A 13,040-nucleotide genomic window follows, 5' to 3' on the forward strand; every position below is an offset into this window, starting at 1 on the left:
GGGCAGACAGAAAACCTGAGTAAGTCTAGGTGGCTTGTCTCGGTTCCTTATGACCTACACAAGGAGCAGAATGTCAAAAATTCCTACAGAATTCCCAGCCATGAATGTAAAATGTCCCAATAGTTCCCAGACTTGGCAAGGTGCAGCATCACTAACATAGCAACCCCACAGTGTAGACAGACACCTGGGAACAAAATGGAGGTTGTGGTGGAAACTCAAACAGTGAAAGATTAAGTCCTAGCATATCAGTAGAGATAGAGGATCCTGGGCTGACTCCCAGGCCCTAACTTTGCTAAGAGACCTTGCATTACAGAGCAGAGGCAGAAGCTTATGTAACATAGAAACCAGGCAGGATGATTACTCCTCAGCTGGAGTTCAACAGGAGCCAGCAGAAGACACCTTGTGGGCCAGCACATTTCCCCATGGTATGAGATCCCATGGACTTCCTCCCCAGGTACACACATTCCAGGCAAGAAGGACGTGACAGAAAGAAAACCCCATAGAGACTGTGAACTTTCAATTGATTAAACATGATAATCACCTATTACGCACAAACTTAAAGGGTTTGTTTTTTCTGTTTTGTTGTTTTTCCTTACCACAAGCAGGAATATGTATATAATGTTTAAATCAGTTATAGGCCCTGAAAATAATAGTATTATTTTTGCATACTTGCATATGTGCAAATATGCAATTTTTTTTTTTTTAGCGACTTAGGAACTGGAAAAAATAGGGGCCAGGGTTATAGCAGCTCAGTGGTAGAGTTCTCACCTAGTCCGTGTAAGGCACTGGGTTTGACCCACAGCACCACGTAAAAATAAATAAATAAAATAAAGATATTATGTCCATCTACAACTAAAAAAAATTTTTAATGGCAAAAATAAACACATAAGCAAAAAGTTCAAATAGTCTGACTTCAACCTCAATTTAGTAGTACAGTATATGAGACTTCATATGCAGATCACATTAAAATAGCAAAGTATATTAATTATTCTATATTGGGGCAAATATATTAACCTCATTTTCTGTCAACACTTAAAATTGTCTTCAAAATTATTTAATAACTGGAAACATCACTTAGACTTCATGTTTTGGAATATAAAAGTTGTATATAAAAACATTATTTGATAGTATTTAATGTTATTTATAAGTCTAGAAAAGATTTAAAATCTTTTTTTCATTATGTTAATAGATATGGCTTTTATTTCAAATCTAGAAAAAAAAAAGTTTTTACAGGCATTTCTCATTTGTTGTTCCTTTCTCATCCTGGCCTCAGATTTCTGGGTTTTCTGATGTGACTATGTGAGAATAGTGAAAGAAAAATACATAAGCCTGGATCAAAATCTTTGAAAATAAACTCCTAGTTTTAGACTAGGCAAAATTTAAAGGGGCTTCAGAATTGGGAAGAGTCTTTTAACCCCAATAGCACACTGACAACTTAGAAGGCAAAGGAAATACCTCGGGAAAGAGGAGGAGAAAGTGGGAAAACCTGTGAAGGTAGTGATCTTTATGCTGAGGGTAACTGCTCTACTCTTTCAATTTATGGACTGTTCTGTCCAAATTACCTGGGGAGCCCCTACATACTAACAAATCACAGTTATAGAAGGGTGTTTTGATTAAAATTTTTTTATTTGCCAAATTAATTGCTTATTATTAGGAAAGTAGAGCTAAACTGATCATTTTACCAATTCTCTATAATATGAGATATTCATTTTCCTATAGGATTTCCAAAAATGTACCCAATGTTTAAAATGATGATGATTACTAGGCATACATCTGTCATTTAATCATGATTCCCTAGGCATATTAAATATGTTCTGTGCTTTCACAAACTAAGCATTAAGAAGCCTGTGGAATAAAAATGAAGATAGATAACAGAAGCTCCTCAATTTTGAAATTAAATACTCTGCAGAAAAAAAAAGTTTTGCTTCTTCACAGAAAAAAACAGTACTGATTTGTTTGGATATAAGTTTTATTTTAAGCAAAAAACACCATCCATTGATTTATAGATAACATGAAATGGAAGGTAACATAACTACTATCTAACTACTTTTAAAAATGAAATTACATATGTGATTGACACTGCCTCTGTACAACTAAATGAATTACTCATGTTATAACACATTAAAATTATCTTCCATATATTACAAACTGACATTAAAATCCAGAGCTCTTTAATGTAAATTAGATTCCACATTATCAAAATTTATTATAAATACATCATTATCATGAAAATATAAATGATATTTTAGATGACCTCAACATTTGTTCTTTCCTTGGTAAACAGTGATATTTATGACATATGAAGACAGTGTATAAGGGACATTAAGTCAGCTTTGATGCCATTATTAAGAAATCCATAGAGAATTGGATTAAGACAACAGGACATCATGCCTAACAGATGACAAATGCAATACACCAGCTTGAAATGCCTATTGGAAATCAGGTTATCATTGAAATCAGTTACTACATGGAAAAGATGCAGGGGCATCCAGCTGACAGCAAACACTAATATCAGTATGGTCAGCCTGTAGAAAACACTTCGAGATCTCTTTTTGATTCTTGTGACAGAACGTTGTACTCTCATTTCATGAACATCTGAGTTTTCTTCAGGTTTCATCTCAAAGCAGGTTGGGACCCCCGGTATAAATTTACTGGATGAAGAGAGCTGACTTCTCGCAGAGCCAAAGTTTTCTGGAAGTGTTCTTGAGGGGTTCTCCTGGGAAGGTCTTGCTGGAGCAGGTAACACACATGCCGTCTTCTTGCTGTATCTTCTCCTGTGTTTTCTGATGAATGAATAACTCCACTTGTGGCTGCTGGGGAGTTTCAGCTGATTCCCATTCTTTTTGGATGGATGAAGAGTTAAGTTGATCATCTCATTTTCTTCTAGTCTGTTTTCTTTGTTGGACAAACCACAGCTTATACTTCTGCAGACACTAGTATGACTTACAGTTAGACAAACCAAAGGCAGAATATACTGAACTAGCAATAAAGAGATAGTAAAAGCAATTCTGTATGAGTCAGATGGCCAGGACTCGACACATAAATACCTGCTGCTCAGCAATGCTGAATCGAAGGTTTCCTGAAGTTCCACAAGACTGTGGAACACTGGAAGGGGAGAACAAATTGCAAAACCTAGGGTCCACACTGTAGCTATCAGGAAGTAGCCATGATTTGCCGTTAAATTATTAGATATAGGATGCTTTATCATATGATACCTGACAACAGCAATTGATATTAAAATTAAGGTTGAAACCAGAACTGACACACATTGAAGGAAAGGCATAATATGGCACATGACTTTGCCAAACATCCACTGATCCAGTAAGACAGAGGTCAGTGTGAAAGGTGAGCAAAACAGCACAACCAAGATGTCAGAGAAGGCCAAATTTCCTATGAGAAAGTTTACCGTAGTCTTCTGATTACGCTTTTTCGTGAGAGCCATTAAAATGAGTAGATTCCCCATAAAACCAAGAAGACTTACTAATGTATAGAGCCCAATCAAGAAATACTGTAAGTCATCTACACTGCTTCTGTAGTCATCCCATACGGGGAAATCAGAATTCCGAGTGACAGCAGTATTGTTCTCTGTGGCAAGTGTCTTGTTATAATACTCCTTGAGCTCCAAATCCATATTAGAGTCCTGCTTGGAATAAAGAGACATTCATTAGAAACTTAAAAACCATTACATGACTACTGAACACAATCCATCCAGAGGGAAACTGTATTTTACAATTTGCTCCCATTACCCTATCAATCTAAGAAAATTTAGTGAGGTCTTTACTTGGTTCCAAATGCAGTGCAAATCCAGCCAATAACAAATACAGTAAATTTAACTCTATCATCAGTTCTATGCAGTGTCAACTTGTGCTAAAGGAGCAGACTTTTGTCTTTTAAATTTATGGTGCAAATAATGTAGGGAAATGGAAGATAAGAACTTTAAAATAGATCACATAATAGCTCAATACTATTATTCTCTAGTCAAGATACCTGGTACATGGTATCATGACATAATCTTACCTTAAAAAAATCCCTTTCTTTCCTATCTGAATCAAAGCCAAATATAAAAGTCACCTATGCTATCTCTGGTCTACCAAATTGGATGTGATCTCTCCTCAAAACTCCCATAATACCCTGAGTATAGCAGTCTGATGCTGTCACCATCTGCTTTACATTGCAATCATGCCTACAAGTCTCCCTTATTTATTTATAATAATGCTAAAGTACTTATTTCCCATGGCATTCATCACAACACATGGCACAGTAGCTTCACCCACTCTAGGTGTTAAATCAATATTTAGGAAAGAACAAAAAATCCAAACAAAAATCAAGTAACCTAAATATAATCTAGTTCAGGCAGTGTTCACAATCAAGCTCCTTAAATGTAGAACACTGTTCCAAGACCTAGGTATATATAGTAGGCATTCAATAAGTGTTTATTAAGCTACACATTACATAGTGCTGAATGAAGTCATTCAGTGATAGATTCTCAGTCCTTTGAGATGTGCTAGGTTACCATGAATTAGGACAATCACTGACTAACCAGTAGTGCTGTTGGTATTGTTAAAAATGAAGTTTATCTGTTTACTTGTCAATTTAAAATTAAATATTGTTCAGGAAAAATATTTTTTGCTTCTTATATTTTAGGCAAAAAATACTGAATTGGTTAAATATGATTTTTATTTTAAGCTAAAAATACTATTCATCTAAATGTCAGCTTTAGAAAGCTTTCATGAATTCATATTGTTTAAGGAAAACATTATATTTTAAAGTTAAACGTAGAAGTGATGCTAACACAACACTGCATAGTAAGTTTTTTCATTTCGAATAAAATTTATGTCATATAACAGTGGTATTATAGCTCTACCTCTACATTTTAGAGATTTTTGTCATATTGTTTAATGAAGCACTAAATTGCCTATAACAAATCAGTAAGGGGCAAAAGGAATCCCTACTTCTTTTTAATGAAAGTTAACAATTCCATTTTTTTCCAACAAGAATTTCCTACAGGAAACTCAAGACAATAATAGCTAATGAATTATGATGAGTACATACTGTTACAGATCTCTCCCTCTCTCTCTCTCTCTCTCTCTCTCTCTCTCTCTCTCTCTCTGTGTGTGTGTATATATATATAATTGAATAATTGTTCTTAAACTATAAACTATAAAAAATTTATATTTAAATTAATAATGTACAGTGTTACCTTCAACTTATGAGGGACTTACAGGTCCTGGTTCATTACATTTCCAAAAAAATAAAAATAAATAAAAAAGAAAGAAAAAAAGAGAAATGCTTTGTGTACATACATCCATTATAAATAAATAAGATTACTTTTAGCTTTATCTACAGCTATTTTTAAATAGCTATTTTTAAATATGCAGTCATCATTGTACTATGAGAAAAGTTGAAAAGTTTTTCACAACTTCTTCCACTAATTCCAAGTGGATCAAATTACTTTCTGATGCCAGTTATATCCCTTTAAAGATAAATTAATTCAAAAACCCAAGATCATATTCATTTATTCTTAGGTCCTAGCCAGCAATTTACATTGACTGTACATTGAGGGAAAGAAGATACTATATAAAAGTGAATCATCCTGATTCTCCTGTATCATCTTATGCACCATATCACTGGGCAATGGCCTCCCAGCTACTCCCTTGGATAGGTCAGTGAGCATCTAATGAAAGCAGCTTTGACTGGTGTCTCTGCCTAATTTCCTGAGTTCTGATGACCACCCCTGACCCCGGGTATAGCTTGTTCACAATCCTATTTACACTTACAATGTGCACAGGCTATTTGTAACTGTGCTCCTGATTAATTGTCCTTTTGACTCACTTTCTTGAATCATTCCCTTTCTCCTGACTTTGTAGTAGGGCATGGTTACTGATTGCCTTTCTCTACCTTCAGGGCAAGGACAATCGAGAAACTAGACAACCCCTTTTGCAATGGCTTTGTGCTTTTGAGCTAGAATATTCATTGTAAAATTGCTGTCCAATACTTTTTGAAGATGAAGAAATGCAGCAGAGCTTTTGGCAAAACAATGTGGTTTTGAATCTAAAATTCAGCTTATCTCCAAGATTTGGGTTCTACTCTCTTGATTAAATCCTAAGGGAGATAGGGGGAAAGTCCTAATAATTTTGATGGTAGGGAGGTTATTAATAGAATATTATACATATGCAGATGCTAAATAAATATTTTTTATTAATTACTTTAGAAAAATACTTTTAAATTTTTCCCAGACTTAAAATAACAGAAATGAATCATCAGAGGAATATTCAGGATATGCATGTGTACATATGTATATATGTACACATTTGTTTACATATGCATATAGGGATACACTGAAATTGCGTAAGTTTTTAAATGTCCCCTAAATAAAATGAGAGATACCTATGTAAAAATAATATTTTAGTATTTTAACTTTTTAAATTGAATGTCTTCATTGATCAAGGATATGGCATAGCCAACATGAAACTAAAATTGCAAACTTACCATGTTTCTATTTAAATGAAAAGAAGTGCATCCTATTGGACAATTTGTTATTAAACTCTCCTATTTTAAACATAGGAACCTAAAATATTGAATTCATTAAGCTGTAAAAAATCACATTCTCCTTAGTAAGCAGTTGAAGGAAATGCCATTTGTTGAACACTGGGAAAACCAAGGATAACATTTCTTTCCTTCCCTAAAATATTCAAGTATTTTAAGAAATAGGTAGTTTGTGCATAATTTCAAAGGGGGAGGCAGCTTTCACTAATGAATAGCTGAATAAGATTTGTTGTTCCTTTATTTATTCAATAATCATTTATTGAACATCTAATATGGTAGGTGCTCTGCTCTGCCATGATGGCATAGAGATGATTAATACAATATATGACTAATTATGAAAGGAATATTCTATGAGGGATTAAGTCAAAGTCACACAGTGAGAAGACTGCCTGAGATAAGAAAGTCCCCAAATGGGTGATGAATGAATGAAGGGCATCTTCTGGCTGCTGGTGATGTACTCTTTTCACTACAGCAGAAACACTTGCACTACTGCTGAATATAAGAGATTAAGGGAAAAATACACACACACACACACACACACATAGAATAGCTACTGAATATAACAATACCTATTGATTGTTAATAAATTGTCTTTTTTCTTATGCTTTTTCTCCCTTCTAAAATTCACTCGTTCAAATTTTATTTTTTTATTTTATTTTGGTTTGACTTTGTAGTCAATTTTCTCCTGTTCTCCTTTGAGCCACAACCCTTCCATCTACCACACAGAAACATGACACCTGATATAGTACTCTGCACAAAATATTAATTTGCTCCCATAAATATTTCTTCTCCCAACCAGGCCATGGATATTGATATTGGGGGTGGGTGAACATGTTAATTAGCCCCTGCATATAATCAGGGGATAGTTTAAACATTAGGAATGTTTTTTTCAATAATATATAAGTTGTCTGTTTTAACATTGAAAATCTAAGGTAGAGGAGGTATTTTGAAACTAAATAAATAAATAAAAGCTTCAAGGATTTATTTTCTTAAACTTAATCATTCACTTTCCTTTTCCTGAAAAATACAATAAGAAAACCTAGCGTGAAAATGTAAATATGTTTAATAATTTTATTTTTCAAGAAGTAATGATGAATGCTGTATAATTTTATGCAGGATAAATACTTTGTAATAATAGCAATGCCATATGTGAAACTTATTTCATCTCAGATTATTAAAGAAATAATGAAATATAACCAAAGAGAGAGTGTTTAAACAATGAAATAAATAAATATTATTTCAAGAAGAAATCTGGTACAGACTGAAAGCTTTGTTGTGCCTAATTACTATATATTGTTCTTCTCTTTTATATATGGGTGTATCTTCCATCAACAGCAATTCCAGCTGAAATAATGAACTTTAATTCTCAGTTTAAGAAAGAAGTGAAAAATACATAAGTTCTTAGCTAAAGTGTGGCAACTTTAAAAACAGGAAAGTCTTCGGAAAGATATACTGTGGTTCCGTATTTATTGATCTATATCTGACACCTAGACAAAAGGTCTTCTGAATAAACTTTAAATATTTTAAGAAAGTAGATATTTCTTTAAAAGAATAAGAGGAATTACAGTGGTCTCAAAAAGAACAGTAAGAGATTGATTTATGCATTTTAAGTATGGGTTCTTTGTTAAGATAACTTTCTACCTTAAGAAAATACACATCATTCTTCTCACAAAAGATGTCAATCACATAAAAGAATAAAATATATGCAAGCTCTTCTTCTAGCAATGATAAAATATCAGCTGTTGCCTATATTGCTGTGATTTGAAACAATGATGAGATTCCAAAGTTCCTAAATATTCCCATGATTCATTCTTAAAGGCAGAATTTGGCGAAATTGGAATTGGACAGATAAATACATCTCTGCTCAACTGACAAAACACGCAGGAACACTCTCTTCTCCATTCTGCCAGTAGAGTTTCTCTTACCTTGAGAAATCTGAAATTTAGCATTGCATTCAGTCTGCAAAATTCCCCTGAAAGAGCCTTAGGCTATTTCCTGAGACTATGGCAAAATCCTTCCAGACTCTATCTAACAAGATGTTCGTTTAAAATATAAACCAAAAGGTCTGTAAACTTGGGGATCACAATTCCCTTTTCTGAAATTCGAGGCACAGGGATGCATGTTTATTGCTCGCATTTGTCAAAAGAGGCCACCTCGCAAATAGGAGCGCAAACCTAGGCGCGCAACTGCCTCTGGGTCTTGGGCCAGCTGCGGGACAGCGCGACAGTTGGACGGCCCAAGTGGCGCCGCACCCCGGGGCCTCGCTGGAGCTAGGGCTGGCCGGGCAACCCGCGCGGGGTGCCGCTCCCGGGCCTCCGACGCCCGTCTGGCTGCACCCTGCGCTGGCCAGCGGTGGGGAGAGCTTTGTCCACCTTCCTCCCCGCCTTCCAGACGAAGCTCCCTAGTGGATCCCGGACGGACATGCTCCTCCCGGGTTCGGCCAGTGTCTGCTCCACCCCGGGTGAGTTGAGGACTGGGGGTACCTGCCCGGCCAGAAAAAATTCACCACGATCCCTTCCCGGCTTTCCGCGCCTGTGCTGCCACCCTACGCCCCCATTTTTCCAGGCGCGCTGCCTCCAGCTTCCCCACCCACTCTCTGGGAAGCCCCAACAGCATTCCAGGACCGAGGACAGGGGTGCGGGAGCCCGGAGCCCAGGCCCTGCGGACAGGTCGCCCGCGACAGGACTGGACAGGGCCCCTCGGCGCAGGCTCTCCAGGCATCAACAGGGGTAGCGGGGTCTGGAAAACGTACCTCGGGGCGTCCCGGGCGCTGCAGGTGCCTCGGTTCTCGGCTCCCGGGGACGGGGCCGAGCTTGGTGGCTTCTGCACTCAGGCAACAGCAGCTGTGACAGCGGCAGCAGGAGCAGGACCTGGAGGTGGCGGTGGGGAGGAGGGGGCGGAGAACCGCGAGGGTTTTAGAGGCGCCTCGGGAACACGTGACTGCTCCGGGGACCCCAGAGACCCTGCTCTAGGGCGCCTGCTCGCTCCATCTTTTCCCATCATAGGGGACTTGGGGCATCACAGTCTCTACCCGGCAGGTAGGAGTCCTAGGGAGAAGCTGCTGGGCTTCAGGATGTCGCTCAGTCATCCCGGCCTCCGGTTCGGTTCCAGAACCAAGTTAACTTGGTTCAAAAATCTGAAAATAGATTTTTTTTCCCCCTGTCCTGCTCCTAGCCCCGTGGTGAACTGTGTGGAAGTGGGTATATCTCTAAGATCTTCCAGAGAAAAAGCTTCAAGGCCCAGGTTTTCTCTTTGTTCGGAGATAACTAAAGCAAAAACGAAACAACACCGCTCTTTCTTGCACCTTTTTGAAGTGAGCAAGATAATGGGCTAGCAGGGAGATAGCACTGAACTCGCAGGGTATTCCAGGGAGTCAGTGGTAATGCATTGCACAGAGCAGACTAAGGAGTAGAAGTTACAGGTGTGGACAAGCTGTCTGGAGCTGGGGAGTGAGGCGGAAATGGAGCTAACTCTAACTGGGCTCAAGAGGATATTCAATAACAGGAAGAGTTCCTTTAAGGGTTGCCACTGGTTTGAAAAAGAGACAACAAAAAGACATACAACAAACAAACAAAAAACTCTGTTCTGTTCCTCTTCAACATAATTTCCCACCTTAATATTTCAAAATCTGTATTTCATATTTGCATTGGGCAGTTTTGCCTTAATGTTAGTTAATCATTAGTTGGCAGATAATTTAGGCTGTGTGTGTGTGTGTGTGTGTGTGTGTGTGTGTGAGAGAGAGAGAGAGAGAGAGAGAGAGAGAAAGGGAGAGGTCTACATGTCTCTGGACACAGCCAAGTGGTGAAAAAGGGCACTATTTATTGTGTTCTTAAAATCAGAACTATTATGTGACCATCACAGCATGGCCTGATGTTACAAGTCTGTGGAACTGGCCCTCAATCTACTGAAGACAATTTTATTCCTTGGCAACAATGCAATTTATAAACTTGATTTCTGGGCCAGCAATTGCTGTTACTCTAAAGGTCAGACGACAATTCTTGTGCCCCTTTTCTGCTGACTTAGCATTAAGAACTCATGGGGGCTATATTGTTTGTCGTTCTATCAGCCATAGAATCACCCAAGAAATTCTAAATGCCTCCAGAACCTACAGTTCCCATTCCATTCTTCTATGCTCTCTTTCTGAATCATTGTATTCTGTCCAATAGCTTAGCACAAGAGGCATCTGAGCAGGCCCATGGGATTCTGCAGTAGGGGAAGGGAGATATGGAGACGCTGAATGTGATGATATTGAGAAAACAAGTGCTTGGTCTCAGACTCTCTTAACTCCAGCTTCTATATAATTAGCATACTACACATTGCCACATAAATTTCCATCCTTCCATCCCTTCTACAGTCATAGGTAGCACACACCTTTCAAATACACCTTGACTTTAAAACAACTTCCAAATTAAACTCACCATGACTATCTCCAAAAACCAATCTATGCTACATGCTATTGAGTGTTAAAATAAGATAAATTTCATTCTTCTTTATCAAATTCATTTTTTACTATATAAACCTGTAGGATGAAGCACTGTTATTATTAGAGTATTGGGAATAAAAGTCCCTTATGCCATTAAGATGAATATTCTATTGAACCTATATATTTTCCCTTCCCATCACACCTCCAAAAACCTCAGAAAGGAGAGTGATAATATTTTCTTCAAATATTCATTATAACATACAGTCTTAGAGTTCCATAGAGTGAACAAATTATTAACAATCTTTTATTTTGAAAAAATCATCAGTTTAAAATAATCAGCAATATGTTGCATAAAGAAGAACATGCAACCATGAGTAGGCTTTTGCCTACTTAAAATTTCCCCAGAGAGATTAAGGACTGATCATCATGACTCTTTGTAGCACATAACAGAAAAATTTTGTTTGTGTTTTATGGAGTAGGATTGCAGGGCTTACTACCTCTGGGAACAGAAATAGTAATGTCCACTTCTGCTCTATGTATTTTTTCTACTCTCAATTTATAAAATGCTCACTTGGGAAATTAAGTTGGATTTTATGCATGTTACAAAATTAAACTGGCTATTTCCCAGTTTTCATGATTCGTTATCAGTGATGAAAGAAAGCTTATCTGTAAAGATGAAAGTTATAGAACCCTTGGGACTCCTAAGACAAATTACTGAGGAATTGTGCCTGGGGTAACGTTTTGCTTAGGAACATGTCTTGTTTTTATCAATGTTATTGCTCCATTTTGATAATTGCTACCATTTGTGGAGGATAGCTGCTGAAGTATTTTGATAGAATCTCAAATGATAAATGATTCCGATATGTTAGTTATAAGGGTAATGGGCATAAACTAGAGAAAATAGTATTACTTTTACTAGATGCATTTTTTTCTCTAAGAATTTTTGTTGTATGCATTAAGAGTAAATATTTGTGTCCACTTTTTCTACCATGGCGAATTTAAGTCCTTAATACATAAAGATGAGGAAAGGGCCATTCCTGTGTGTTAACAAAAATATTGTTACAGTTCTGTTTTTTGTCTAGATTCCCTTGGAATAGAAATAATTTTCCATGTAAATTAGTGTCTTATTAATCATTATTAATAATTAATAAGATACTTATTAATGTGTTTTCTCATTTCACATCCTTAAAATGAGGAACTTATTAATGTGAAAGTCATCCAATTGCTTTTATGGAACAAAAACTATTTTTTAAAGTTAACACAGAGTACTATAAGTATAGAGTCACTTTCTCAAGCATTTCTGTGATAATTTTGAAGGTCTAAGGGAGCACCATAAATACCTTATTGACTTCTATAAGCACTGCACTCTTAAAGCAATATATTATTCTCTTTTGATGGCCTAATGATTAAATCTTAAATACCAAGCAGTAACTGATTTTCAGACAGAATGCAAAATTCCTTTTGAAAAAATAATTTTCTATGTAAAAAGTACCTACACGTATATATGTGACCTACATATCTGTGGTTATACACATTACATATATATTTGAATAATAAACCCTTAAAACACCTGGGTTATTGCCAGGTTTTATCCCAAATTAGTTGTGTGGATTTAGACAAGGCAATTAATTGTTTAGTGTTTACAATATGTGTGTGTATGTGTGTGTGTGTGTGTGTGTGTGTATGCATGCAGATCTGAAGCTCCTTTAAGCTATGGATATCTACGAATTTATTTCGTTAACATAAGGGCATTCATGGCATATGTGTGGAAAAACAATCTTTTTTATCTTAAGAAAATTTTGATAGTCATAAATATTGTTTGTTTATAAGTTTGTTTATTGCCTCTCCATATTAGAAAAAGAAAAGAAAGAGAAGGAATAAAATACTGTTAACAAAGCTTTTCCATTATTACTGGTATATTCTCTTTTCTGTAGCTATTAATAACTATACAACTAGATTTGATTCTTTTCAAAAAGTTGTGGGTATCTTACATATCAACAGATCATCCTTTATCTAATTATATTATTTTACAACTTTGTGGTACAAAATATATATAAAGGAAGAGAACATG

The 13,040-nt window shown here is 36.5% G+C and overlaps 1 protein-coding gene across 1 annotated transcript; it reads right to left on the reverse strand.

Annotated features, from left to right (window-relative positions):
* Nucleotides 1-2,013: 2,013 nt before the first annotated feature.
* Nucleotides 2,014-9,774, reverse strand: Npy5r (neuropeptide Y receptor Y5). Its single transcript, XM_046447891.2, has 2 exons — nt 9,299-9,774; nt 2,014-3,640 (listed from the first exon to the last, which is right to left on the reverse strand). Exon 2 carries the CDS (start codon nt 3,629-3,631, stop codon nt 2,291-2,293), a length of 1,341 nt encoding a protein of 446 aa, XP_046303847.2. The 5' UTR covers nt 3,632-3,640; nt 9,299-9,774; the 3' UTR covers nt 2,014-2,290.
* Nucleotides 9,775-13,040: the final 3,266 nt, after the last annotated feature.

Source organism: Marmota monax, unplaced genomic scaffold (genome assembly GCF_021218885.2).
Source record: "Marmota monax isolate L192 unplaced genomic scaffold, Marmota_monax_Labrador192_F-V1.1 WCK01_AAM20220418_F8-fsc00040, whole genome shotgun sequence".
Taxonomy (NCBI): domain Eukaryota; kingdom Metazoa; phylum Chordata; class Mammalia; order Rodentia; family Sciuridae; genus Marmota; species Marmota monax.